A 27,450-nucleotide genomic window follows, 5' to 3' on the forward strand; every position below is an offset into this window, starting at 1 on the left:
TTTGTGTCTCTGAATATCTCCCTCTATCTCTGGGTAGCCCCCCATCTCTCCCCCATCTCTCTGTCTCTGAATATCTCCATCTCTCCTTCTATCTCTGGGTAGCCCCCCATCTCTCCCCCAGTCTCTCTGTCTCTCTGAATATCTCCCTCTCTCCCTCTATCTCTGAGTAGCCCCCCATCTCTCCCCCAGTCTCTCTGTCTCTCTGAATATCTCCCTCTCTCCCTCTATCTCTCAGTAGCCCCCCATCTCTCCCCCAGTCTCTTTTGTCTCTCTGAATATCTCCCTCTCTCCCTCTATCTCTCAGTAGCCCCCCATCCTCCCCCAGTCTCTGTCTCCCTCTCTCCCTCTGTATACGTCAAATGTTTATAAAACCTAAGTATGACAAACATCCCGGTCTGTTGAAGTTGAATTTGTCAATGTCATCGAACAATACCAGTGACGTGCATAATTTTTTGGTATTCTTATATATAAGCTTTCAAATTAAGAGAAATTGTTATTTCGTAAAGCAGTTATAATGTACTGTTTGTTGTCAATATATTTACTTGGATACAGTGTACTTTTTGTTGTCTATATTAATGCTTATTTGTTTATGTATTTTCATTGAGTTGTATTATGTTCACGTATACCCCCTTCACAATGGGCTGTGGCCTGATTGTGAATAAACCATTCCAGTTCCAATTCCTCTCTTTCCTCTGTCTCTCAGTTCTGCTTCCTGTATCTCCACCATATGTCTTGTTCTCTTTTTTCTCCTCGCAGCTAGTATTATTTTACTGTGCACAATTCTGTCAAACACAAAGACAAAGAAAGAAAGACAAACCCAAGTCAGGGAAAAACAAAACACAACTGTGGTGTGTGGGTGTGCAGGGATTCTTCCGTCGCTCTCTCAAGAGGGGCGTGTCCTATGTCTGTGCACGCTCCAACAACTGTGACGTGACAGGAGAAAAGCGAAACATGTGCGGCTACTGTCGCTACCAGAAATGTATAGCACTGGGGATGTCGAAAAAAGGTAGATCTGTCCACCACAGCAGAGCATGTTGTGGGTTAATGTTCAGTTGTGTGTGATGATTAATGTGTCTGTGTGTTTGTGACTTGTAAGTCTTCTTTCTGGGTTAATGTTGAGTTGTGTGTGATGATTAATGTGTCTGTGTGTTCGTGACTTGATTGTAAGTGTCTTCTTTCTCAGCCTCTTGGTCTCCTCCTCTTCATCTGCCTCTCTTCCAGGTTGTATGTGTGTGTGTGAATTTTCATTGTTTAGGTATGGGTGTGTGTATGTGTTTGTTTGTGGGTTTCAGTTTGTATTGTTTAAGTATGTGTGCATGTGTGTGTTTGTGTGTGTGAATTTTGTATTGTTTAGGTATGGGTGTGTGTATGTGTTTGTGTGAGTTTCAGTTTGTATTGTGTAGGTGTGTGTGTGTGTGTGTGTGTGTGCATTTTGTATTGTTTAGGTAATAGGTATGTGTGTGTGTGTGTGTGTGTGTGGTTGTGTGTGCGCACATGCACATGCTGTGTGATTGTGATATGTGTGTGAATGTTGTTGTTTTTTTAAATCAGTTTTTGAATTGATAGTTACATTGAGCAGAACCCATCCCCCATTCACCCCTGAAAATTCCAAACTGCTGAACTGTGATGATTACACTGTGACAGGCTTTTACCACCAGGAAAAAAACTCTGTCTCTGTCTCTGTCTCTGTCTCTCTCTCTCTCTCTTTTATGTCATCTGTCCATATTTGTCATCACCCACACCGCTGTCAGCTCCTGTATGCAAACATTCACTCAGCAACACAAGTTTATGGGGGTCATGCCTACATAACGTACCTTCACAGCAGTGAGGTACCTTCACAGCAGTGAGGAACGGGGTGAAATATGGGGAGGGACTGTATGTCTGTCCGGGAGCAGAAAAGGAAGATCTGAAAAGGACAGGACACATAAGCCAGCCAAGACATCTGCAGTCTGGTGGTAGGGGATGGTTGTTAAGTTCAGGCAAAGTTCAGCTTGACTGTAAAAAACACAAAAACACATGTGCTGAGTGGGAATGATCCCCATCCCCTCATCCCCCTCTGACATGAAAAGAAATGACACAGGAAGAAGAAAGGGAAAAGAAGAGCAGGAGGGACAGAAAGAAAGTGAGAGAGTGGGAAAGAAAGAAGGGAATGAAATAAAGAAAAAGGAAGGGAAACAGGGCTTGTGTGTGTGTGTGTGTTGGGGTGGAGGGTGGGGGAGATAAGAAGAAAAATGAAATGAAGAAGAAAATAACAAGAAAAACAAGAAAAGAAAAAAAAAATTGTACACTCAAAATTAAATTTTAAAAAAAGAAAGAAAAAGAATAAGGAAAGAATGTAGAAACAATAATAACAAAAGAGATGGAAGGGAAGGCCCTGAATGGCGCTGTCTTTCACCAGCTTTGTGGCGTTGCTTACTGTCTAAACAGCAGACCACCACGGATGGCTTCCTCCAGTCTGACGTGGTGCAGTCTTTCTCTTCGTTTCTCTCTCACTGACGGGCCTAACAGCTAAGTGGTTGAAGCATTCGACTTTCAATCTGGGTGTCCTGGGTTCAAATCTCAGTCGCAACACCTAGTGGGTTTATGGCGGAGATTTTTCCTCTCCTGGGTGAATAGATGTGCAGATCTGCCAGTGCCTGAACCCAGTTTGTCTGTATATGCATGCAGAAGACCAAATATTGCACTTAAAGATGCCATAATGAATATCAGCAGGGAAACAAAAATATAGCCAGCATGCACATCCCCACTTTAAGTAACACAGTATGGCTGCTGACTTCATACAGCAGGGTAAAAATGGTCATACACATCAATGCCCACCCATGTCTGTGTTAGTGAATGTGGGAGTTGCAGTCTAGGAAGGCAGAAGAAGAGAAAAATTGAGAGGGGAGGAAAGAATGAAATAGAAGGAAGAGGGGATGGAGAAAGAGGGGAAGAAGAAGAAGAGATTCCTCCGTCTCTCTCACAGGCCCAGACCCCATTGCACACACACACACACACACACACACACACACACACACACACACACACACACACACACACACACACACACACACACATACACAACACACAACACACACACACACACACACACACACAACACAACACAACACAACACAACACAACACAACACACACACACACACACACACACACACACACACAACACACACACACACACACACACACAACACACACACACAAACACACACACACAACACACACACACACACACACACAACACACAACACACACACACACCTGTGCCGCCTGCAGGACTGTTGCATGTGGGTGCCAGACACACACAGCGCTCAGCAGGCTGACAGACAGGACAACAAGCAGTGAACACAACAGCAGATGCACTGGACTGACATTCATGGATTGTCTGTTGTGTTTTCTTGGGGGCAAAATGACAGAAAAAACAAGAAAACAACAACACAGTTGTTAAAACTGGTGAAGAGAAACAGAAAAGTGATTCATCATTTGAATGATACAGCTGTAATCTGGGATAGAGTGCTCTTTTCCTCTGTTTAACTTGTCGTTCAAATGACAGAGATGCTGAGTGGAGATGGAGTGAACTGCTCTCTCCCTCACTTTTGCCAGACGTGTTCAACCGCTACAGTAATTTCTCATTCAAATGATGACGACTGGCATGGAGTAGTGTCAGTTTTGTAGTGAGGGTGGTAATGTGCTGAACAACAAGATAAACGTGCACTTAGCATGCCCATACAGTGGCACAAGTAGTTGTTAGAAAAAAAAAACAACCCAGAAAATGTCTCATGCATCAGATGCAGCATTAGTCTGAACGTCTGAAAGAATGTCCATCCTTTGTTAGGCTACACCAGTCACATCAACAATAAATGACAGCACAGCCAAGTCTGAAAGGAAGGTGTTATTTGGCTGCACCAGTCACAGCATCAATAAATGACAACACAGCCTATTCTGAAGGTCTGAACAGTCATTACACTGTCTATCCTTTACTTGGCAACCACTATCACCACTACAAGTGCTACCAACAGTGACTTGACTTTTTGACAACTGTTGCACTAGCACATGCACAACACACACACACACACACACACACACACACACACACACACACATCTGATATCACCCACAGTGAAACGATGTTACCTGAAAGTAAACAAACAGTAACAACACACGCTGTAACCACTGAACGTACTTCACAGCCATCAAAACGGGACGCTACACCCACGCCAAGCGCACCAAGGACACTCTGGAGATCAAGCGCCTGATGCGGGCAGAGTCCCCAACACAGGAGGAGGAGGAGATTGACTTTGAGGCCATGATCGCTCAGGTGGTCAAAGCCCATGACGACTTCGTCATCTCCTCCACCAAAGTCCCCACCGACGTCATCAAGGAAAAGCAGACGATAAAACTGGTACGACGTCTGCTGGTTTGTCAAGGGGTGGGGGGGTGGGAGGCTTGTTGTTCAATTCTTTGAGGTTTGGACAGTTGATAAAGAGAGAGCTGTTTGTGTGCAGAGGCAGATACATAAATGTAAAGCCACCAGAGTATTGGACAGATGGAACAAAATGTTATCTCAGCAGAGTATTGACATGAGCAGGTGTACATGCTTCATTTACCATCAGGCCTGGGGAGAGGAGACAGCAAGCTGGGATGGCAGTCAGATTAAGACACCAAGCTAACTGGAGAAATTATACATGGCATGTCTCCTTTGACCCATTTTCTGATCTGATGGCTGGTGTTTTGCATCAGCATCTCTGAGGAGAGGAGTACAGACTTGGCTGTTTGATTCATTTACCTAAAGTTTACTTTCCTGCATACCAACTGAAATTAACAGTTAACAAAACAAGTATCTGAAAATTTGTAAACAGCATGTAAAATTCATGTGAGTCATTTATAATGTGTCAGTACATGCGTGTTTGTGTGCATGAATGTGCAGTTCCATTCTGCTGCGTAAGTGAACACACACCTCAGCACAGTAAAAGTATTTTATTTTATTTTATTTTATTTTCTCTCTTCCAGGAGGAGCTGAACTTGAATATGAAACACTTTGGCAAGATGACTCAAGTGTCACCTGACGAGCATCAGGAAATTTTCAACATGACAGGTATCGATATCGACAACAGGCGAGAGTTGATGAACTTTCACGTGAAGAACTCTGAGCGGTGGATACGAGGGTACATCTCCTTCGCCAAGAAATTGCCAGGCTTCAGGGACCTGAGTTTGAATGATCAGGCCAACCTTGTCAAATGTGAGTATTCTGTACTGATTCAGTGCTCGGCTAATGTCAGAGATCAGCATAAGCTTACAGTTGGAACAACAGCAAAGTGAGAGCTGTATGATCGATGGTTTCTCTACTGCAGTGGGAGTTCATTTATGCTTTAGTCATATGTGAAGGACTATGACTCTCAAACTAGGCGGCAAACACTTGGTGTTAATGCTACAGCCTTGGGGGCTAGTTGGCCTGTAGGGGACCATCCTGGTGCCAAGTGTCATAAAACCCTCTAGGCCGAGAGAGTAACTTGGGCAAAACGCTCTCCACTGTAATGAAATTCTATCCCAGATAGGACAGAAGTTGCCTCCTCTGCTGTTCTGATGGTCATAGTTGGATTTCCAGTTCATGTTTGCACCCTTATTGTGTTATTCCCCATCCCACCACAACCCCCCCAATATTCCTTATGATCCCAGTACACTTGGTAGTGAAGTCATATTCTGTTCTGTTCTGCTCTGTTCTGTTCTAAGCATGTTGGGTTATGCTGCTGGTCAGGTATCTGCCTACTTGATGTGGCGTAGCATATATTTTTGGACTTGTCCAGTTGCAGTGACACCTCCCTGAAAAACTGAAACTGAATCTGTTCTGTTCTGTTCTGTTCCATTGCAGACGCCTGCATAGAGTTCTGGTTCCTGGGCTCCTTCCATATTGTATTCTGTTGTATTCTTCTTCTTCATTCTTGGGCTGCAACTGCCACGTTCACTTGTATGTACATGAGTAGGCTTTTACTTGTATGACCGTTTTTTCCCTGCCATGTAGGCAGCCATACTCCATTTTCGGGGGTGTGCATGCTGGGTATGTTCTTGTTTCCATAACCCATCGAACACTGACATTGATTACAGGATCTTTAACGAGCGTATTTGATCTTTTCCTTGCGTATACACATGAAGGGGGTTCAGTCACAAGCAGTGTTGGCCTTGGAGATCAGAAAAATCTCCACCCTTTACCCACCAGGTGCTGTTACCAAGATTCTAACCGGGGACCCTCATATTGAAAGTGGAATGCTTTAACCACTTACCCCTTGTGCCTGTCTATTGTATTCTATTCTGTTGTGTTCTCTTCCACTCCAGATGCCCGCATAGAGTTCTGGTTCCTGGGCTCCTTCCCCGGCTACAACGCAGAGCTGGGGGTGGCGGTGATGCCCAATGGCCGCTGCTTCACTCGCCGAGAGATGTGCAACGTGTGGAGGAACAAGTACATTGACGTGTCCTTTGACCTGTCCCAGAAGCTGCAGAAGTTGCAGGTGTCCGCAGAGGAGATGATCATCATCAAGGCCATCTGTCTGATGGCAGGAGGTAAAGGAAATGAAATGAAACAAAGTGAAACTTTTTTTTCTTTTAAATTCAGTATAGGCCACAGCCCATTCTGAAGGGGATACAAATGCAGCTGCAACATTTATGACAAACTCAAAGATATTGGACAGTTCTTTTATTCTGTTGTTGCAGTTTTGTTTTTGTTTTGTGTGCGTGTGTGTACTTTTTTTTTTTTTTTTTGGTTGTTGTTGTTTGTTTTTATTGGGGTTTTTTTTGGGTGTGTGTTTTTGACCAGACTCAAAGATACTGGATAGTTCTTTTATTGTGTTGTTGCAGTTGTTTTTTTTCGGTGCCTTTGTGCTTTGTGTCTCTGTCTTAATAACTGATAGATGAAAAACATTCTGAAGGTGATGTGTTGACAACTTCTTCACATAAATCAGTGACAAAATTGAAGCATTCAGACACAGTCACCTTATTCCTTAGCTGCATTAGCGCACCTCTTCAAGGCTTTATATGAATATACGGACAAATTCTTCAGCACTTTATTATTTGGGTTTATTATCAGTAAAGTGACTTGGAAAAGACAAAGGTTTACATAAAGTTTCCTGGGGATGTAGGCTTGCCTAAGGTCACACAGGACAAGAGGAGATGGTGATCATCAAAGCCATGTGTCTGAAGGAAGGAGGTAGAGGCAGTGAGTGGCTTTGTCCATGTTTTGTTTGTGTCTGCTGTGGACAGCTGTCTGATTGTTACCAGTTCCTTTGTGAAGGTTCTGGCAGAATGTGGAAAGTTTTTAAATTTTTAAATCACTGGGGGTTATTGGGTGGAAAGCTGTCTGTTTTTCTGTCTGTCTGTCTGTCTCTGTTTGCCTCAGTGTGTTCCCCTTTTTGTGTGAATCTGTCCCTCTGTTTGCATCACTGTTCACTCAGAAGATAAAAGAAGGAACAGATATATTCTTCAACCCTCCAGGTTTTTACTTTTATGTGGATAAGAGATTGGGGCTCTCTTACTCTTAACATCATCTACATCAGTGTTTATGGACAGGTTTAGAAAGAAATATGTGTAGAAAAGCCTTAATCAACCTGAAAATATATGGATGAATTTTGGATAAAATGAAGAATGGAAAACAATGGTAGACACAAAATGAATGAAGAATAGTTGAACCATGTGGTAATTTTTCTTCAGTCCTCTTTTCCAAGCTACGCAGAAAGATTGAGAAGTGTTTTGATTTGGGGCAAATCGCCTGACACGTATTCCATGCAGACATTTACTGACCCCCCTGCTGTGTGCAGATCGCTGTTCCTTTGAGGACCCCGACAAAGTGTCCAAGATCCAGTGGCGCATGATCCGCTGCCTGCAGTACCTCCTCAAGAAGCGCCTGTCCACCCACAGCGAGTTTGTCAGCATCTTCAGCAAAGTCTTCATTTGCTTAACAGACTTGCGGGACCTCAACGAGGCCGAGTATCAGACCATACAGAGCACACAGCTGTACCAATTGTTCACAGAACATCCGCTCATCATGGAGATGTTGCCCTACTAATGGGTTCTGGCTCACAGCTCGTGGTGGACATGGCTCACCACTGTCGTGTTGGAAATGGGACGTCGTTACTGGTTGGCTGTGATTCTATTACGGATATCAGTTTGTGCCTGCTTGTGCAATGGGCTGTGCGGAGAGCGAAAAGGATATGAATAATTCTGTGAGGATAGTTATACTGTGGTCCTGACGATGGACTACCTTTCTCACAGTGTGTGTTGGTCAGTACCCTGTTGGATTTATGGCGGTCAGTATCCCGATGATGACAGTGTGTGGTCACCCTGTGGCTGGTGAGTGTGATTGGTGCACAGGGTGCTGTTGGCTTTGCCTTGAAATTTGTGTTGAAACTACTGTGTGTGTAAATCTTCAGGTAGTGTGTATATATCTAACTGCTTTGACCAGAACAACCTGCACTCAAGGAACATCCTCTCTTTGTTGTTTCTGTTGTGTGTATGAAGTATTGTTGTACAAATTGCTGCTGCAGCTTACTCACCCTCCAAACGTGAATGTGACGATGAATAGGGCTGTAGATGTCAGTACTGCACTCTCCACTGACCACTGCCTGTCAGCAGACACTTCATCACACTGTGCTGGTGGTGGGGGTGGGGTGGGGTGGGGTGTCGTGTCGTGTCGTGTTGTTGCCAAGGAGAGCACAGAGAGGAAACATGTGAAGGCAGGGCTGGCATAACATGGCTGCTGCCACAGGTGGATGATGACGGCATCCTGGAAAGATGTGACAAGACGTGTTGTGTGGTGACCAGTCCTGTGGTGTCATGAGGTGTGTGCTTCTGCGTCAGATCAGAGCACTCCGTGTTGTCTACATGAATGTCACATGCTGTTGAAGGGGGACTGTTTGTGCTGCAGACTTACACAACAATGGCAAAGGAATGGACAGGTTGTGACGTGCTGAGAAGCCACAGAAAATACCCTGTGAGGGGAAAGCTGTTGAGATCTGTGACAGACAGCATCCTGCAAGTGCAGGGAAAAGAGCCATGGATTTTTTTTTCTGTCTTTTTTGAACCCCAGTGTAGCCAACAGCATCAGTTGCTCACATAATGACACCGGTGTTGTGGATGTGATTTGAAAGTGGAATTTATGGCTTCATCGAACATTCTTGACAGACCTGCTTTCAGTTATTACAGAGATCTCAGCAGAGGTGTTTTGAGTGCTGCTTTGTTTGTCAGACCTGTGCAGGTCAGAAACCTGTGGGTAGGTATATATATAAATATATATATATATATCTTTTCTTGAAGATCTTAAGATTGATCGCCAGAGTAATATGTTTGGAAATATTAGAGTGAAAACAAAAGGTTCCAGTAGATCAAAGAATTTCGTTAGTTGAGAGCGTGTGAGAGCAGTGACCAAACTTTCCAGATGTTTAGACAACGGGTGATTTCTCTGTCACCACCTATAACAACAGTGATTTGATGTTTGCAGAAAAGGTTACCCACCACAGTACACTTCTTCAACATTGTTTTTCAACACTGTTTAATGGGATCAGTGTTTTTCTCTGTCTCGGGTGAACACGCACAGATGAAACCAGAGGGGAGGAGTGGTGTGTTTTGCTGATTGTACACCTGTGAGCAGTGAGGCCTGCATGTGCCAGAGGAGGAATCGTACTGCCTTACTTTATTTCTCATCTCAAACAAGATTGTGTCTGCATAACTTTGTCACCTTCATTGACATTCCCATTGATCACTAGAAAAAGGACTGAAGTGTGTGGGGTTTTGTTTGTGATTTTTTCCATGTGTTTTTGTTGTTGTTGTTGAACTGTTTTTTTATGTCTTTTTCTTTTTCTGTCTTGTTTTTGCTGTCAAGTGCGTTTTGATTTCTTCTGTCATTTCCATGTATGCAGGGAGACGTGTGAAGGCTTTGGGCATTGCCCCATTGAGGGATGGGTGTTTGTTGTGGGAGGAAGGTGGGGTTGGGGGAAGGACTGGGGAAGGAGGGGGGGAGGGGTAGAGTGGAAAGAGATGCAGCACACCTGTTTGGTGTCATGTACTGTACCGTGTCAGACTGGTGTCATGTACTGTACCGTGTCAGACTGGTGTCATGTACTGTACCATGTCAGACTGATGTCAGGATGTCCAGGGAAGACGATAGGTCTAGTTTGCATCAGTTTGACATGGTAAGTATATGTGTCACCAAACATGGAGTATAATACAAAGTCCTCCTTTTGGTGTCATATACTGTACCATGTCAGACTGATGCAAACAGGGCCTATCGTTTTCCCTGGACATCCTGACATCAGTTTGACATGGTACAGTACATGACATCAAACAGGGTGTATAATATGAACTCCCCATTTTCCTTACATTGTTTATCTCTGTACAAAATTTGATATGCTGCTGAAAAAAAATTGTTTGGGTTGGCAGCAAATATTTAAGGTTTTCTGTGGTCAAGAAGACTTTTCCAGTTCCTTGGTCAGGGTTAGAGTGTTGTTGTTTGTGTTTGCTTTTTGGTGTTATTGTTTGTTTTCATGCAGAAACTTTAGTGGCAAAAACTTTAGTGTTTGCCAGTTCCAAGTGTGTTTTGGTGTGTGTGTGTGTGTGTGTGTGTGATACGAGAACAAGCTCTTTTTTCCTTGCATAAGTTGCAAACTTACAGTTACATACAAAGGATTTTTTTTCTGAATTAAGACTACCAAATTCCAAAATAAGTGTCGGTATCACAATGAATGGAAGATGTTTTTAGGACACAGATTTGTTAACCGTTGAGCTTTAACCCCTGGGCTGCCTATATGACAAGATAACTCGTCATGGCAAGCATGTACGCTTCGCTGCCACAATGACGAGATAACTCGTCATCGAAATATTCTGACTTTTTCCTGCTTTGCGTTCAGTTCGGTGACAAAAATGCTGGTAGCTTTAGCTTGGGGAATCTTTCTGGATTCTATTCATAGCTAGAAACCCCATCTACGTCATAAGGCAGCCCTTTATTTGAACGTTTTGGTTGGGTTACTGTCCCAGTGTTTGCCTGGCTCCTCTCCTCGCCCGCTCAACAAAATGTCGGACTGACGCCGTGCTCAAGACATGCGATCGTAGCGAACTAAATCAACCAAGATTGCTTTCTTTTACTGATGCTCAGAAAGAATTGAAGCATAAACTCGAAGAAGACAGTGATGAACATTTATAGGACGATTTGATAGAAAATAAAGGGAGCCATCAAGAGAGTGGCCAAGATACGACAATCAGTGAGTGATGCCAGCTGTGCAAACCTTAGCAGACGACAGAAAGTGACTGAATTATAAGCAGGACAGTGTGAGCGATTTTCTTGGCACTCAGCCAACTCCGTCTGATGAGAACTGGAGGTGTGTGAGAGGGGTGAAGAGGAGGGGGATGGAGACTGAGGGGGCGTGGCCTCTCATCCACATTATCACTTGGAGAAGTCACAATGCATTGTGTATCTATCTTTTTTTAATTTTTTTTTGTTTTTGTGGTTGTTCTAGTATGATTTTGTGTATGCAGATATCCATTTGTCCAGAAAATATGATATTTTAGTGCAAATTACCTGACTGTCAGTAATGAACAAGTTGAAAATGTGACAAAAAACAAAACACTGATTTCAAAACAACAGCATGTCACTAAAAATATATAAAATGGGAAAACATCATGTGTTTTGTGTTCCTTATTCATTTACCTTTCAGAAAATATATACTTTTATGGGTCTTTCTCCAATAACAAAGAGCACAGAAGTTTTTGAAAATTTCTACCCGTTTTTTGTGGAAAAAACCCTGGCAAATAGATTTCACTTAAATCTTATTTTCCTGGCAGCGAAAGGGTTAATATTCATGTTTACATGCAGAAAAAAGCCCCCAGCTTTTTTTGAAAAATAAGTGTAGTTTTGCTGATCCATTGAAAAAAGCCGACAAGCTAAGGGGGAGTTTTGTCCTACACTTGCAGGGTAGAACATCCCCCCCACCACACTTCAGCTAAAGTGAAGACACAGAACTGATCGTGTGGTTGTCAGTATTGAATTCAGGGTGCAGAGAGAGAGTAAGGGTCTTAGTGTGGATCCAGAAAGGAGTGGGGTTGAGAGAATACTGACAAGCACACCATCGGTAATGCACCTCCACTTCCTGGGACCTTTATTTCATGACATCCAGGGGTGAACCACTCTTGCTAGCAAAGCGCTGCTTGGGAACAAAGCCAATCCAGCACATCTCCAGCCCTTATCTTACCACTGCTGTATCCCATGGATCCTGCTCTGATGTTGTCAGAATGTGGCTGAGCTCCCTCTTCACACTATATACCAGACAGTGAGCACTGACAGTTGTTGCCAGCAGAGAATTTCAGATTGGGACGGTTCAAGCAGAAAAAAAATTATTGAACTATATTTGGTGTTACAGTCTGTCAGAATGAGAACCGGATCCCTTGATATAAAAAAAAATTTAGAGATGGGTTTGTTTTTTCCATGTGTTCCTGGTGTGAGGAGTTATTCTGCAGCTTGTATTGGTGTTCTGACAGACTGGATGGGATGTGTCCTGTGGTGCCACTGCTGACAGTGGTGTTCAGTCTCATCAGCTGACAGTGGTCTTCAGTCCCATCAGCTGACAGTGGTCTTCAGTCTCATCAGCTGACAGTGGTGTTCAGTCTCATCAGCTGACAGTGGTGTTCAGTCTCATCAGCTGACAGTGGTGTTCAGTCTCATCAGCTGACAGTGGTCTTCAGTCTCATCAGCTGACAGTGGTGTTCAGTCTCATCAGCTGACAGTGGTGTTCAGTCTCATCAGCTGACAGTGGTGTTCAGTCTCATCAGCTGACAGAGGTCTTCAGTCTCATCAGCTGACAGTGGTCTTCAGTCCCATCAGCTGACAGTGGTGTTCAGTCTCATCAGCTGACAGTGGTGTTCAGTCTCATCAGCTGACAGTGGTCTTACAGTGGTCTTCAGTCTCATCAGCTGACAGTGGTCTTACAGTGGTCTTCAGTCTCATCAGCTGACAGTGGTGCTGCAGCCTGTCCTAGCTCTGGACGGAAATTTTATCAATTAGTTTTTCATTGATAGGAAGTCAGCTTATGGTGCATGCTTTCTGAATGGAACAAACAAACACTAAAGAAATAAGATCTCTCGATCACTCTGCTTGCAGTCACTCGCCTTTCGTTCCACACAAACTCCAAAAATGTACATTTTTTTCTGTTATTATTCAAATTAGTTTTTCTCCCATCCCCAGCGTGCTCTGCCTTAAAACAAAACACATAGCACAACATAGAAACAGCGATTCACACACACAGACCTGCTGAGCTGTTCACAAACTACTGCTGTGGCCAGTTCTTGCTGTGAACCTACATTCGCCTTCTTCAGTATTTTCTTCTTCATGTTACCTGAAAGTCCTCTCATCTTCTCCAGTGTCTGCCATCTTCTCTGCGTCGTCATCATCATCATCATCTGTGTCGTTGATGTCTTGTTCTTATGCAGTGGCGCTGTCTTCTTATGTTAAGAATTATTCTCTGTCGACCCAGCTCCCCATTTCAGCAGCTTGACTCTTAATAACCTGTCCTGTGTGATTGCTTCTCCAGGGCTGCTGTGAGCACACAATCAGCTTGACTCTTAACAACCTGTCCTGTGTGATTGCTTCTCCAGGGCTGCTGTGAGCACACAGTCAGCTTGACCACGTGATGTTCTGTAGCCAGTCAGTGACCATCATACACATGGTTTGATGACTGGACAAACAATATTACATGTGGCTCACGCATCACATGTGTGGCTCACACAATGCATCACACGCTGACAAGCAGAACTGACAGTGACCCAGAACACTGCTCGCAGAAACATGAGCAAGGTTGCCTGTGTGACAGAAATTCACGATTCAAACTGACATGTCATGTGAAAAACGAACATACATCTCAATTTCCTATGGAGAGACTGCCCTGACATTCAGCACTCAGAAACCAGTTCACAGCTGGTCAGTGACAGTCAGTCCCACTCTTCAATCATAGATAGTGTGTTTATGTCAAAGTGTTAATGACCTGAAAATTTAACACACATGGTGGATTCTTACCTGTGTCAGTCCCACTTTTTATTTCATAGTGTCCTTGGCGATCAGCTGTAGGAATCAGTTGTTGGATGAAGTATGTCTCATATCTCACATGTGTTTTTTTTTATTTGTTTGATAAATGATATCCATAAGATTTATCTGTGAACATATTAAACTGTGATAATAAAATTGGTGTCTTTAGGATACATGTTTTCAGAAGACTGATTTTCATTCAATCTCAACACATTGCCAATGTCGGCAATGTGGCTTTTGGTTATCAGGGCTGTTTCACAAAGCACATTCAAAGATACTGGCCAGTTTTATCTGGTACACATTCATTTTCAGCTCAGCAAAGTGCAGCATTGCGTTTGCTGTTCTGCAGCAGCTTTTTCTTCCCGAATGGACATGTCAGTTTGTGTTTGAGCCAGGTCATGAGCGGCTGGTGACTGGGCGATGCAGTTCTGTTTCCTTTTCACTTTCACTTTCTGAAGGAGGCATCACTGAATTCTGACAAATATCCATACATGCTACACAGTAACACCACATCTGCTAGGCAGATGCCTGACAGCAGCATGACCCAACATGCTAGTCAGGCCTTGAGGGCATGCACATATAACTAACGTGTGCCTGCCAGAGTGGATTTCTCCTGAGAGTGTTGCCTGCTGTGGCTCAGTGAAGCATCAGCCGTGTTGCCTTGAACCCCCATGTGCTGCCTTTGGTTTTGTGCACTGTCTTTGCAGTCTCCATTCTCATTCTCTGCTATACCCCCGAAAACGGAGTATGGCTGCCTACATGGCAGGGTAAAAAGAGTCATACACGTAAAAGCCCACTCGTGTACATGTATGTGAGTGAACGTGGGAGTTGCAGCCCATGAACGAAGGAGAAGAATTCTGTGCTGTCCCCAATGGTGAATCACAATGTTTAGTGATTGAGTGGTGAATATTGAGCTCTGCAGCTGCTTTCTCGTCTTCCTTGATCAGCTGTGGAAATGTTGCCTTGAAAGTTGTATGTGATGATAAAGAGTATTGTGATATAGTCTCTGTGTGTGTGTGTGTGTGTGTGTGTGTTGCAAACAGTTCCCATTACTTCATTAGATAATCTGATGACAGTATCAGTGTCAGCCAACTAAATCAAGTTACATGAAGTTAATGCTGTCAAATGTTTCTTGGTTATCAAATTTAAAGGTGTATTGAATTTTAAAATGTTGAGTGAATGTTTCAGAATTATGAAGCGCTAATACCCAAGCAAGTACAAGAGTTATTATATATAACTATGGATAATCAGACACAGAGTTGCCTTTTGATCTGAGGAGGGGCAGGTTATGAAAAACATTAATATTGTTTTTATATATGTATTGTTTTGTATGAAAAACCATGCTTTGATCCATCAGCTTACTCCGTACTGGGCAATGTGTAAGCATGCATTCCCTTGTAAACTGGCCTTTTGTGTAGTTTTCTTTTATCAGTCAAAATAACGAGAAAACAACACAGTCTCATGAAACTGGGACTCATGATTATTGAGATATTGAATAAGCACAGCACAAAGTTGTTAAAGCTCTTACCTCTATGATATCACACTGGCCAAGTGTGGTACCACACTTTTTTTCTGTCTGCATATATTTGCTTTGCTACAACAGTGAATTTTTCTACAGAATTTTGCCAAAGACAACTTTTTGTTGCCATGGATTCTTTTACATATGCACTAACTGCATGCTGCACATGAGGGGACCACAGTTTGTTTTTCTGAATGACTAGTATCCAGACCACCACTTAAGGTCTATTTGGGAGAGGGTTTGGGAGTGGGGGGTCTTCGGGTGTTGTTTTGGTGATTGTTGTATGATTCCTTTATTGTTTTGCTGTTCTTACATTTTGTTGTTTTTTCTTCACCTGTTGGTTGTTTGTGGGTGTTGTGCAAAGTCCTTGGATGCGTAGGTATCATTTGTTTGATTTGTGTGGATGCTGAAACATGCATGTGCATGTCTCCTGGGTGTATATTTTATGTTTGTATTATGAGCAACATACACAACCACATGTGTTAGTTTGGGGGTTTTTTTCTTGAGAAAAAATAAGGTTGATTTGGCATCATCCATTGTTCTTGGAGCCAGACACTGTGGACAGAAATGGGGGGTGTTGTTGTTGCTGGGTGGGGGCTGTGGTGTGGGGGTGTGGTTGTTGCTGGGTCAGAGGAACTCCGATGTGGTGTGAGTGTGTGGTTGTTGCTGGGGCAGAGGAACTGGGAGGTGGTGTGAGGGTGTGGTTGAAAACCTGGCCAGTTAAGAGTCCAGTACATCCCGACACTGGACACAATTATGATAAATGTTTTCAGTTCATGTTCATGAAGAATTTGATTTGATACGTGTGACTCAATGGCAGTCAGTGTATGATATATGCTGTGTCCTCAGCTATGGCAGAGAGGAGTGGATGTGTAATTGCTTGAGAGTGTAGATCATCCCCATGTGTGCATGATCGAGAATCATTGGTGGGCTGATCCTGAAAATTGCTTCAGTTTATTGCGCTTTACGCCAGACTACATTTTCCCATTCCCCCCAACTTGGACAGTAAGCCATTAGCCTTGGGCCACAATGCAAAGAAGGGCTTCGATCAGGAAGGGGACAAAACAAAGGTTCATTCATGTACATCCTGCGTGCAGAGGAATTGTCGACTTTCAAAAGCACTATATCAGAGAGAGAGAGAGAGATGTTGAATTGTAATTTTCTTTGCACCCACTACAATTCAACACCTACAATAAATGATATTTGTAATTATAGTAATTATCATAGGCTCAGTTAATCAAGTCTTATTTTTCCTAGCCTGACCTGATCTTTATCTTAGAAATGATGACATTCAATAGTAATTAACATAAAAGATATTGATTAGTTCTGCTTACAGAGTTTGTATCACTGTGGCTTTTGTTTGCTCCAGTTATTTAAAGATATTGGAAATGGTGTTGTGTTTATTATATCTGACAACAGTAATCAACACAGAGACACAGAAAATATTAGAACATGTTGCAGAGTTTGTATCTCTTTGGTTCTGTTTAAATGTATGTGCCAGTTCTTGTTTAATACCAAAAAAGAAAAAAAGAAAGAAAATGTCTGTATATTTGAAATGTGTTTATTTTGGAGGGTACCTAAACAGAACAAGAATTTATCATGCTTGCTGTGAATTTCCTCCCACAAATGTGAACTGAACTGAACTGAAAAATGTTCTTGTACAGAAAGGTGTCCTGCCTTTGTGCACATTTGTCTGTTTCTCTTTGTGCAGCGTCATGGGAATGAGTGTGCATATGAATGTGTGTGTGTATGTGTGTGTGTGTGTGTGTGTGTGTGTACAGCAATATGAAATGCATGATGTGTGGATCATAACAATCTGAGATTTTTGTTTTTTTTGGTTTAAGCTTTCATTTGACATTTTCAGCCTTCATTTTTTGTTGCTGTTTGTTTGATATGAGGAATGAGTGAAACGATTTGTATGCTGTGATTTTTTTTTCTCTCTAACAGAGCATCATTTCCCTGGAAGTGATTTTAGACAGAACACACGATACATGGAAATGACTTGCATACAAGCATACTTTTTTTCTGTCTTAAGTGGAGGAATATCTTTAAAATCCTGGAAATGATGGGGTTTTTTTTTTGTTGTTTTTTAAGACAGAACCCAATGTACAATCAAACACACGTGCCTTAGTTTGTGGTAAGTGTGGAGGTGATGTGGTTGGTGTTTTACTGCCGGTCCAGTAAACTCCGGGTGTACTAATAAAACAAGTATTACATCTTCTTTTGTTTTGTGGGTTGCTCTTGTTGTTTTACCACTGCTCCTGTGTGTGAAGAAAGTGGCACACAGTGATCATCATTGTCGGAGCATGTGTATGGTGAATTGAAGTGCACTGGTCATTTTTCACCGGTTCTTTGTAATGTAGGATTCACACATGGCAGGATGATAATGATAATAATAGTAATAATGATGATAATAATAATAATGGTAATAATAGTAATAATGATGATAATGATAATAACGATGGTGATAATGATGCTAATAATAATAATGATCGTTTATTTTTCATTGCGCCTTTCGTTGAAATATGATAATGCTCAAGGCATGATGACATTATGATGAATCCTGTCTGGCTATTAGAAAATATATTATTACAGATATTGCATCTCAAGACTGTAACTTGGTCTAGAAAGCATGTAAGCATGATAAAAGCTTGTGCCTTGTGTCCAGTATTGCAAACTATTTACTGTAATTGGTCAGGATGTGACAGCAGAAATGCTGTCAAAAGCCAGGGTTTAATAAATTTTTTTTTTTAAAGATGATTGATTTGATAGAACAAAATGAAATAGATTTTTAACCATAGAAGTAGGGTGAAAGTTGGATATTGCACATCAAAGATCAGCGTTTGATATATTGAAAAAAAATTTGAAAAAGAATATTAATTTAGTAAAATAACATAAGACAGATTTTAAGCATTAGGAGTGGGTGAAAGTTGGACACTGCATGTGAATTTCTTCAGTCTCGTCAGTGATTGTCTGTGTCCAGAACATGAGGATAGATAAAGGACTTTGTGAAAGTCCAGGAAAGAGGCGAGTGTGACTGTATGAAACAAGTCTAAAGATGCCCTGTTGCTGATGGATGGTCCACTTCACAGTGTGTCTGTACTTCTTCGTCCTGTTGCATATTGTCTGCTGTGGGTACAGTCAGTAACAGAGATGGGAATCTTCTGTTTTAATACAGAAATCCTTTTTTTCAAGAGGTCTACAGGTCATTTTCATGAATCATGCAAATCTATAGTGCATAGTCTTGTAACAGATTATTAAAAAATAAAATAAAAATAAAGAGAGAGAGAGAGAGAGAGAGAGAGAGAAAATGAGTTATCCATTCCTTTTATATAGATTAGGAAAATATTCTGAAAACATGCAAGGAGAGGTTGTTGAAAAATACCCTGTACCTTATACTCTAGGGGGAAAAAAAGGTAGAGAGAATAAGTCACCCATTCTTTTACATATAAATGAGGAAGATACTCTGAAAACCTACATGGAGGGGCTGGAATTTGCCTCCAAAAAAAAGTTTTTAAAAATCCTATTTCCATACCCCCCAGTAGGGTATTACCCCCACACCCCACCAGGGCCCAGCTCACTGCCCCCAGACCCCAGCACAACTTTTCAGTAGTTTTTCACAGCTGTCTATTCCCCCATCTCTCAGTACATGTGACAGGTGCAGGTGATGAGAGCTTCACCTCATCCTGTTTTCAGTTCAGGGTCTGCTGAACAGCCTGAAGTTGTTGTGGCTTATCTGGATATTTTACCCTAGACTTTTCAGATCCTGCTGGTATGTGTTGGGGTTGGAATGGCTTTGTTGGTTGTTCTCAGAACTTTCTGAATTTCTCCACTCTTGTTTGTGAGCCTGATAAGTCAAGGGACCGGTGATTTGTTTTAGGGGTTGCAGGCTTTTTCGGACGAGTTTTTCTTCTGAATTTATCAGAAGCCTTGTTGACCGGTGCAATAACCGAGTGGCTTGTGTTGGACTTGCAATCTGGGGATCCTGGGTTTGATCCCAGTATCAACAGCTGGTGGATTTTGGGTGGAAATTGTTAGGTTTTTTCTATCTCCCAGGTCAACATATAATATGCAGACCTATCTAAATCCCCTTCATATGTATAAATATATACATGCAGATTGAATATACACATTAAAGATCTCCTAGTTGATGTAAACTTCGTGTTGGTTATGGAAACACACATTCTCAGCTTGCACACCCTCAAAAATTGGGGTATGGCTGCTTTAATGGCAGGGTAAAAACTTTTTGTGAATGAAAACGAGTGAACACAGGATTTGGTGCCCATCAACTTCGAGAGTTAAAAAAGCGGAACCTTTCCTGATTTTTTTTTTTTACCATAACAGATATATAAATGACATACATATAAGTACATATGGATATACAGAGAGAAATAGTTTCAGTTTCGCAAGGATGAGTCACTGTGTTCAGACAAATCCATATACACTACACTGCATCTGCAGTTTGATTTCCCGGTCAAAGTTTGGAGAAAGGGGGAGACTGGGAATGGAACCCAGACCCAGGTGAACGCTGTAGTGGCAGATGAGCATCTGAACCATTCTGCCACCTTCCTGTGTGAGAGAGACAAGATGTTTCTGACTTTTGTTTTACCATGATATATAGATATGTCAGGAGAGAGAGAGAGAAAAAAAAAACTGTTGTTAGGTTACGCTGCAAACGTGCATTGCATACTGTTGAAGTGGATTTTTAGTGATCTTTTACAATGCACAGAAGTGAGTGAGTAGAGCAAGTGGGGGCAGTGGAGGGAGGGTGGTGTGAGGGGGGGGGGGGGAGGGAGAAAGAGAGAGAAAGCGGAAATTTTGCTGAAATCTGATATATGTATATATAATGATAATAATGATTATATAGCTATATACTGGTCATATTACCAGGGTGGTGGGGACCCCTTTTAAACGACTGATTGGCTACATGAAATTTAAAGTCTTCAAGGCTTTCTGCACTGTGAGATGGTATACAAGTTGAAATATTCAGGGCTTAGCATTGTGTGTCCATTGTGCAGCTTCAGTCTTTCTTGGCTCTCCAACTGAACGAACAAGGAAAGAAAAATGAATTCAGACCATCACATTGATTGTTCCAGTGCTACTTTACCGGCTTCTTGTCCGGGCTTCAAAATACATTTATAACTGAAGGAGTTTGATAATTGGCTTTGTTTGCTTCATAGCGGAGTGGGAAGGGGGGCTGGGGAGGGGGGAGGGAAGGGGCTCCCCTCAGAGAAAATGAGCAGTTTCAATCATAACAGTACTGTAGACCGGGAAATGCTGGAAAATACATTACTTTACTTTTTGCATTAGAAAATTTGACATCTGACATGTCAGAGGAATATATAGAGTTGGTTGAATATTTTGAGAAAGGTGGGGGTGATGTTGTGTATTTGGAGGAATTAGAACCGAAAAGGTACAGGGGTCTTCATCCGGTGATCAGTTATGTCCATCAGAGACTGAGTGAGAGGACAGTGTTAAGTCAACTTTGTGGTCAACAAAGTGGCCGTCATTGATTTTGTTGTTGTTGGGTTTTTTCAATACAGAAGAGCCACATATTCTCTTGGCAATTACCATTCCTTGAGGTGGTGTGTGGTGTAGTGTGCATGGATCAGCCCTGCACGCTTTGACATCTTGAAAATGAAACTGTATTTTGGTTGTTGTTTTGGGTTTGTTTGCTTTCTGTCCATTGTCTTCCTGTCTTTGACATGTTGTGCTGTTATTCAGTGTGTATCTGTTAAACAAGCAATGCATGTCATTGTCATGACTCTGTGTGTGTGTGTGTGTGTTTATAATATCATTTCAGCAGATATCATTCATTGCTTGTTGCTAATTTGTAGAAGTAAGTCTTCTGAGAAAAAAGACAGACCCGAAAGTTTTCAGACTTTCATTATGCTTGCTATTTTAAAAGAAAAAGAAGAGAAAAAAAAGAAATATTTATATGTATACAGTATACCTGCAGCTGTCCCATTGACATGATTTAATGTTTGATTACTGTCAGCCACACATGTTCAGGGATTTTATTTTTAATAGTATATCGCTGCGGTCTTTGTGATACATTTCTTATCTGACAAACACTTCATGTTTTAAAAAAATACAAAAAAACTTCAAGAAAAAAAAGAGAGAAATAAAAAAATTTTGAGCAGTATACCAAAATGAGGGTTGGATTTGTCACTGATTTTAAAACATTTTTAATGTACATGTTCAGTGGATGTGTATGAACACAGTTTTTTTTTTTTTTTAAGGATGGCGGCCTGTATGTTTCATGAAAATTGTTTTGAGTTAAAGAAGTGTGTGGAGGGTGATGGGGAGACTGGATCACTGGTGTGCCTGACTCAGGACTGGACACTCTTGTTCTTTGATCACTTTGAATGTTATGAAAAGGTTTGTGGACAAATGCATGGGTATGTCATCATGTTGTTTCGACGCTGCTCAGTCGTGTGGCTGTGTCCCTCCTTCACCTCCGTTTTTAACAATGCAGTGGGGTTGTTGTTGTTGTTGTTGTTGTTGTTTAACATTCAAGGCTGGAAAGGTGTCCAGCAACAGTGCTTCAGATCTTGTCAAAATGTCATGCGTTTATATTTATATTCTAGTTCTTTGTGACCCTCTGTGTGTGTGTGTGTGTATGCACATGCATGCCTGTTAACATGTGGACACTCCCCTTCAAATGACCACTGACTTCTTGCGAGTCCTCTCAGTCCTGATCAGTGTTGTATGAGTTTCAAGTGAAAAGAAATTTTTTGTCAGTCAACTCTTTTTTTTTTCTTCTTTTTTCTTTTTCTTGTTATGTTTTACATTTTGCTGGATTCTGCCTGTGTGTTTGTGGCTCAGTCTCTCTGTCTTTTTTTTGGTCTCCATCTCTCTGTCTGTCTCTGTCTCTCTCTCTCTTTCTCTCTCTGCTCTGGTGTGTGTGTGTGTGTGTGTGTATACTGCCCACTTCAGTGATGGTGTCATCACAAGGTCACTGTTGTGTAACTTTGTCTTGCTTGAAAGACCTGATTGTATTGTCCTTTTGTATTGTTGTCATGTTGTATTGTCCTTTTGTATTGTTGTCATGTTGTATTGTTGTTGTCATGTTGTATTGTCTTTTTGTATTGTTGTCATGTTGTATTGTCCTTTTGTATTGTTGTCATGTTGTATTGTCATGTTGTCAGCCCTGAAATGGATCGTCGGCAGACAGCTGGGCTGTAAGCAACATGAGTTGTATGGTGTTGTATTGTCCCATGTTGTATTGCTCTTCAGCCAGCAGCTGACAGGGCTTCTTTGTGCTGGATGAGGGCATCACTCAAATTTGGTGCCACCTGCTTTATATTTGTTAAATTTTGATTACCTATCAAACTGGGTTGTTGTTGTTTTTTTACAGAATTTTGCCAGGGAACCCAAATTTTCATTGATGTTGCCGCCTCTTAAAAGTTGTGTAGTATGATATGTAATTTGAAAACAGACGGGGTTTAGAGATTGGAATAGATTAGTCATGTACACCAAATTTTATTTGAAACGGGATTTGATTGTGTTTGGGAAGGTAAATTATATAAATATTATTCATGTTGCAGTGGTATGACTGCTTTGAAGGATGCTTTTGAAAAGTTGCGGATGGAATCATTACAAGAGATCACAGACTGTATATTCTATAAGCACAAGAAAAAGAAATTTAAAAAGAGAAAAAAATGTCTCAGTTAATTGTCCAGTACAAACATAATTTTGTTAATGAAATTTACATGTAATGATCACAATTTACTCAATGAAACATGGCTGGTAAATTGAATTCCAAGCGAATAATGACATTTAGATTTTTTCTTTAAAGTGACGTGAATAATACTGTTGATGAATTTCATTTTTGCATGGAGCGCCCCAGTTTTTTTCTGATATTTGTAAAAGATGGTTACCTGACAAATATTTATGTCCAGAGTCTGTATTCTTCTTTTGTAACTTGTTTTCTGCAGGCAAACATGTGGTATTAAGGAAATTTGCAATGTTCCAGACAACACTTCAGATAGTTAAATGCAGACAGTGGAGGGTGTGGATGGAGGGTGGTGGTGGTGGCATGGTGTTCCCTGTGTGTGACTTTCTGTGTGTGTGTGTGTGTGTGTGTGTGTCTTTGCTTCCCACAAACAGTGCCGTCAATCAAATGAAGCAAACAGAGCTGACAAACAGGACTGATCTTCCTGAAGCAGTGCAGTGACACAGCTGGGGGTTCGTTGCATTGTGTGGTGCAGTGGTGGTTTGCACTGAACACCTTCCAGCTGTCACAGACACTGTCACACAGTCGTTCACAGCCACAGTTCCAGTTTCAAAGAGGTGTCAAAGCATGCAGGTAGATCCATGCAGGCTACATCACATCTGTTGTATAAAAAAAAAAAAAAATTATCAAAAAAGAAAAGAAAAAAAAAGCCATATTAAGAAAGACATGTCGATACCCGAACCCAGTGTACTGATCAGGACTGAGCCACATTGCAATGACAGAAAAGGCAAAGTTTCTGCAGGCCTGTCTTTTTTTGTTTTAATTTATTTTGCAACCCCCCTTTTTTTTCTTCTTTTTTTTTAGCAGGAACATGTGGACCAGCATTTTCTTTGCTTTATGCTTATATCTGTGTTACAAATTTTGTGCCTGATTTTACTGACTGCTTGGTTTGAAAAGTCATGGTTTTGTAGTGTGTGTAATCTTCAAAAGGCAAGTTTTTTTGTTTTGTTTTGTTTTTTGTGTGTGTTTTTTTTTTAATAGCTATTTTATACAGCTGTTGTGCAGCCTTTCTGGTATCCCATCCTCCACTCTCCCTTTCAATAGTTCCATGCCTCATTTGTTTTTATGTTGAATAATGGAATAGTTGTTTCCAAGTGTTCATGCCGTGTGGTTAGAGAGAAGAGAGTAAGATGGAGTTGTTTCTCTCCCTCTCTCTCTCTCTCTCTCTCTCTGTTTTTTTTTGTTTGTTTTGTTTTGTTTTGTTTTTGTTTTTTTCTCAGGGGGTAGGGATGTAGGCAAGGCAGAGTTCTTGTTTTGTTGAAACATGCTCAGGATTGTGTATTCCTATAAAATTGATGAGAACTTTGTTGTCCTTTATAACATTTAGTAAATACTGAAAGAAGTTTATGTTAATCTACAGCAGCAATTGTGCACAGGTCTGGTGAATGACAGTGTTGGCTCTTGTGCTCTATTTGTGTATGATTTGCATTGTTCTGTTTCGTTAAGCTAGAGTGTATTCTGTGGCAAACTGTTGAATTCTGAAACGCTGAGCAAGTTGTCACTGAATAGTATGTTTTGCTTTGTGTTTTTGTTTTTTGTTTTGATATTCTGCCTTCAGTTCTGCCTTCTCCCAACTTCACCGTTAACAATTGTAGAACACCATTTGTGTCAGGAATTTAACAGGGGTCACACTCTTGAAATTGATTCTTTGATTAAGGTTTGTGGTCATAGACATTCATCACCGGTGTGGTTTCTATATGCAACGGGTTAAATTTTTGTTTTGTTTTGTTATTGATAGGAAAGAATGTACCATATATAAATTTTTAAAAACCTTATTCATGGACTATGAATACGATCACATCATTGTTGTCTGATGCTTTTTACAAGGCAGAGCCAGGACTGTGAAATGAGGTTTTCTGTCCTGTTGATACTGCTGTTGACTGTAGGGAGACAATTTCCATGGCAGTTCCTGGAGTGTGTGTGGGTGTGCACTTTCTGGGTTTGTTCTGTGGCAGCCTACAGTGTTGGTCGTAGTGTACAGTGTAGGACTTGTGATAATTGGCAGCTTTTCTTTTCATCCTTCAGTGTGTACCTCTTCTTTTGGCACAGTTGTATAATGACTGCTATGTTCATCATCCTGATTTTGTGGACGTTTGCACAATGACTGATAGTGACTCTGTGTATTTTAGGCCAAAAGTGTGTATGTGATTCTTTTGTGTTCTTGTGCTCACTTCATTTTCCTTTATCAGATTAAAAATGCACATGTTTTTTGTTTTTTTTAAGTCAGAGAGCATGTTGTGAATGATCATAATTTCAGATAAACTCAAGGAAGCCTCTGTGTTGACCATCTCTGTTTACATCTGGTGTGTTTTTCCCCTTGTGAAGCGATTAAAACTGGAAGATCAGAATAGCATATCATTCAATGCAGTTGAATGTGTGACAGCATGTGGCAAGTTGCAAGGTGCTATGGTTTGTTAAAAGGCACTTACTGGCCCTTTACCTGATTTCAGCCTAGTTTTTCTTGTCGACACTAATTTCTCAAAGGCAATTTCCCACCAGATGTAAGAGCATCCACCTTCCTGGTTGAATGTTTGAAATTGGGGTTATCCTTCCCCAACTTGACCTGCCATGTGTGGCTGAGTCCCATCTTTCCGAATGAAGCAACTGGTTTTAAAGCGACAGTGACTTGCCTTCACGTCTCCTGCCAGCAAGAATGGATGTGCCAGGATCCGCTAAGTCTACTGAAAGGCCAGGAGCTGGACTCTGGTTGTCAGGGCTGTTGGAGACACATTCCACTGGGAGCATTTCATTGGCAGAGGGGGCTTGTACCCACAATGACCCCCAGCTGTAACAACCTTGGATGCCACAATATAACAGAAAGGGGTGTGTGAGGGGACAGCTTTAGCAGTGGTCAAGAGTATATCATGAAGAATGGTTTTCAGCAGGCATGAGCAACCTGAAGGTTGGAATAAACTGAAAATTTGCAGTGCTTCAGAGTGTGCATTCTGCTTCATTGTCATAAAATGCTATCAGAAAAGATTTGTTTATGTGTGTGTGTAAAGTGTTGTATTTTTCTGCAATAAATTGTATAGATTTCAATAAGGTCTAAAGTTCTTTTTTTGTGTGTGGAAATAATCCATGCAGGGGCCAGGGGGTCTGTTTCCAGTGTGCGTAAAAAAAATTCTGTGTGTGTGTGTGTGTGTGTGCGCGCGCGCACAAAAAAAAAAAAAAAAAGAGAGGAAGAAAAATATTTCCATTTTTATATTTTCTTCAAGCAAGGAGTTTGATATCTTTGCATGAAAGTTTACAACAAAAGATCAGGCCAAAATGTATAAGAAAACTTCATCTCTGATGTCATTGTTGCTTACCATTTTAGTCCAAAATGAGACTAAATTTGATAAAACATCAGGCTTCTTTCCAAGGCAGTTCTTCAGTGATACTGATGTGATCCTGCAGTTTTGGGAATTTAAAAGCAAGACAGTGTCACTTTTTCTTTTTCTTTTTGTTCCATATGTGGCCGTGTCCTGAGTGGTTCTAATAGGGTACGGCACTTTAAATACTTATATACTGAATGATTTTTGTTCTTGATATCCTTCCACCTTGCTCTAAATTACAAGAAAAGAACATGTGTTGTGAAAAAGATTTCCTCTTTTGGGTGATCAGATGTGTGAAAACTGTGAAGATTTGAGATGGAAGAACTCTGGTCCTGCAGTCTGTCAGAAGGTTGAATTTCATCATGTGATGCTCTGTGTTAATGCGAAACCCGTGGATTTTGTTTTCTCTTTTTTGTTTTCGCCCGGTGTGTTTTCCCTCACCTGTTGAAGATGATAGACAATATTTTGCATGAATTGTATATTGTGTATGCTGGTGATGTGTCATTGTTTAACTTTCACTCCATATCATACATGCCAAGGGTCTCACCCAAACCAGTTTTGTTTCAACCTCATAATAAAAGGTCTGGTATTGTTGTTATCTGTGTCTTGTCAGACTGTTTACGCCAGGAGACTGTTGTTGAATTCTTGTGTATCGCATACCTCTTTTTTTAATAAAAAGTTATGAAAGTTTGTGTTGAACAGTTTGTAAACTGTATGTTGTATGCTATTCATTTTATCATGTACTCAAACTGACATTTTGAATTGTGAAAGAGATAACCATGAGGAAGAGGAGGGGAGTAGGAGGGGAGTATTTCTGACTTAATAGGAAC

General features: G+C 41.3%; 1 protein-coding gene across 4 annotated transcripts in view; it reads left to right on the forward strand.

The window, feature by feature from the left end:
• The window catches only part of LOC143286799 (retinoic acid receptor gamma-like), a 110,291-nt gene extending 83,834 nt beyond the window's left edge, over positions 1-26,457 (forward strand). For all 4 annotated transcript variants that reach the window (XM_076594589.1, XM_076594591.1, XM_076594592.1 and 1 more), the window contains exons 3-7: positions 865-1,006; positions 4,187-4,398; positions 5,007-5,235; positions 6,327-6,551; positions 7,802-26,457. In XM_076594589.1, coding sequence (XP_076450704.1) covers positions 865-1,006; positions 4,187-4,398; positions 5,007-5,235; positions 6,327-6,551; positions 7,802-8,049 — 1,056 coding nt within the window. In that variant the 3' untranslated portion in view covers positions 8,050-26,457. The remainder of the gene's footprint in view (positions 1-864; positions 1,007-4,186; positions 4,399-5,006; positions 5,236-6,326; positions 6,552-7,801) is intronic.
• Positions 26,458-27,450: the final 993 nt, after the last annotated feature.

This window comes from Babylonia areolata, chromosome 10 (genome assembly GCF_041734735.1).
Source record: "Babylonia areolata isolate BAREFJ2019XMU chromosome 10, ASM4173473v1, whole genome shotgun sequence".
NCBI classification, from domain to species: Eukaryota; Metazoa; Mollusca; class Gastropoda; order Neogastropoda; family Buccinidae; genus Babylonia; species Babylonia areolata.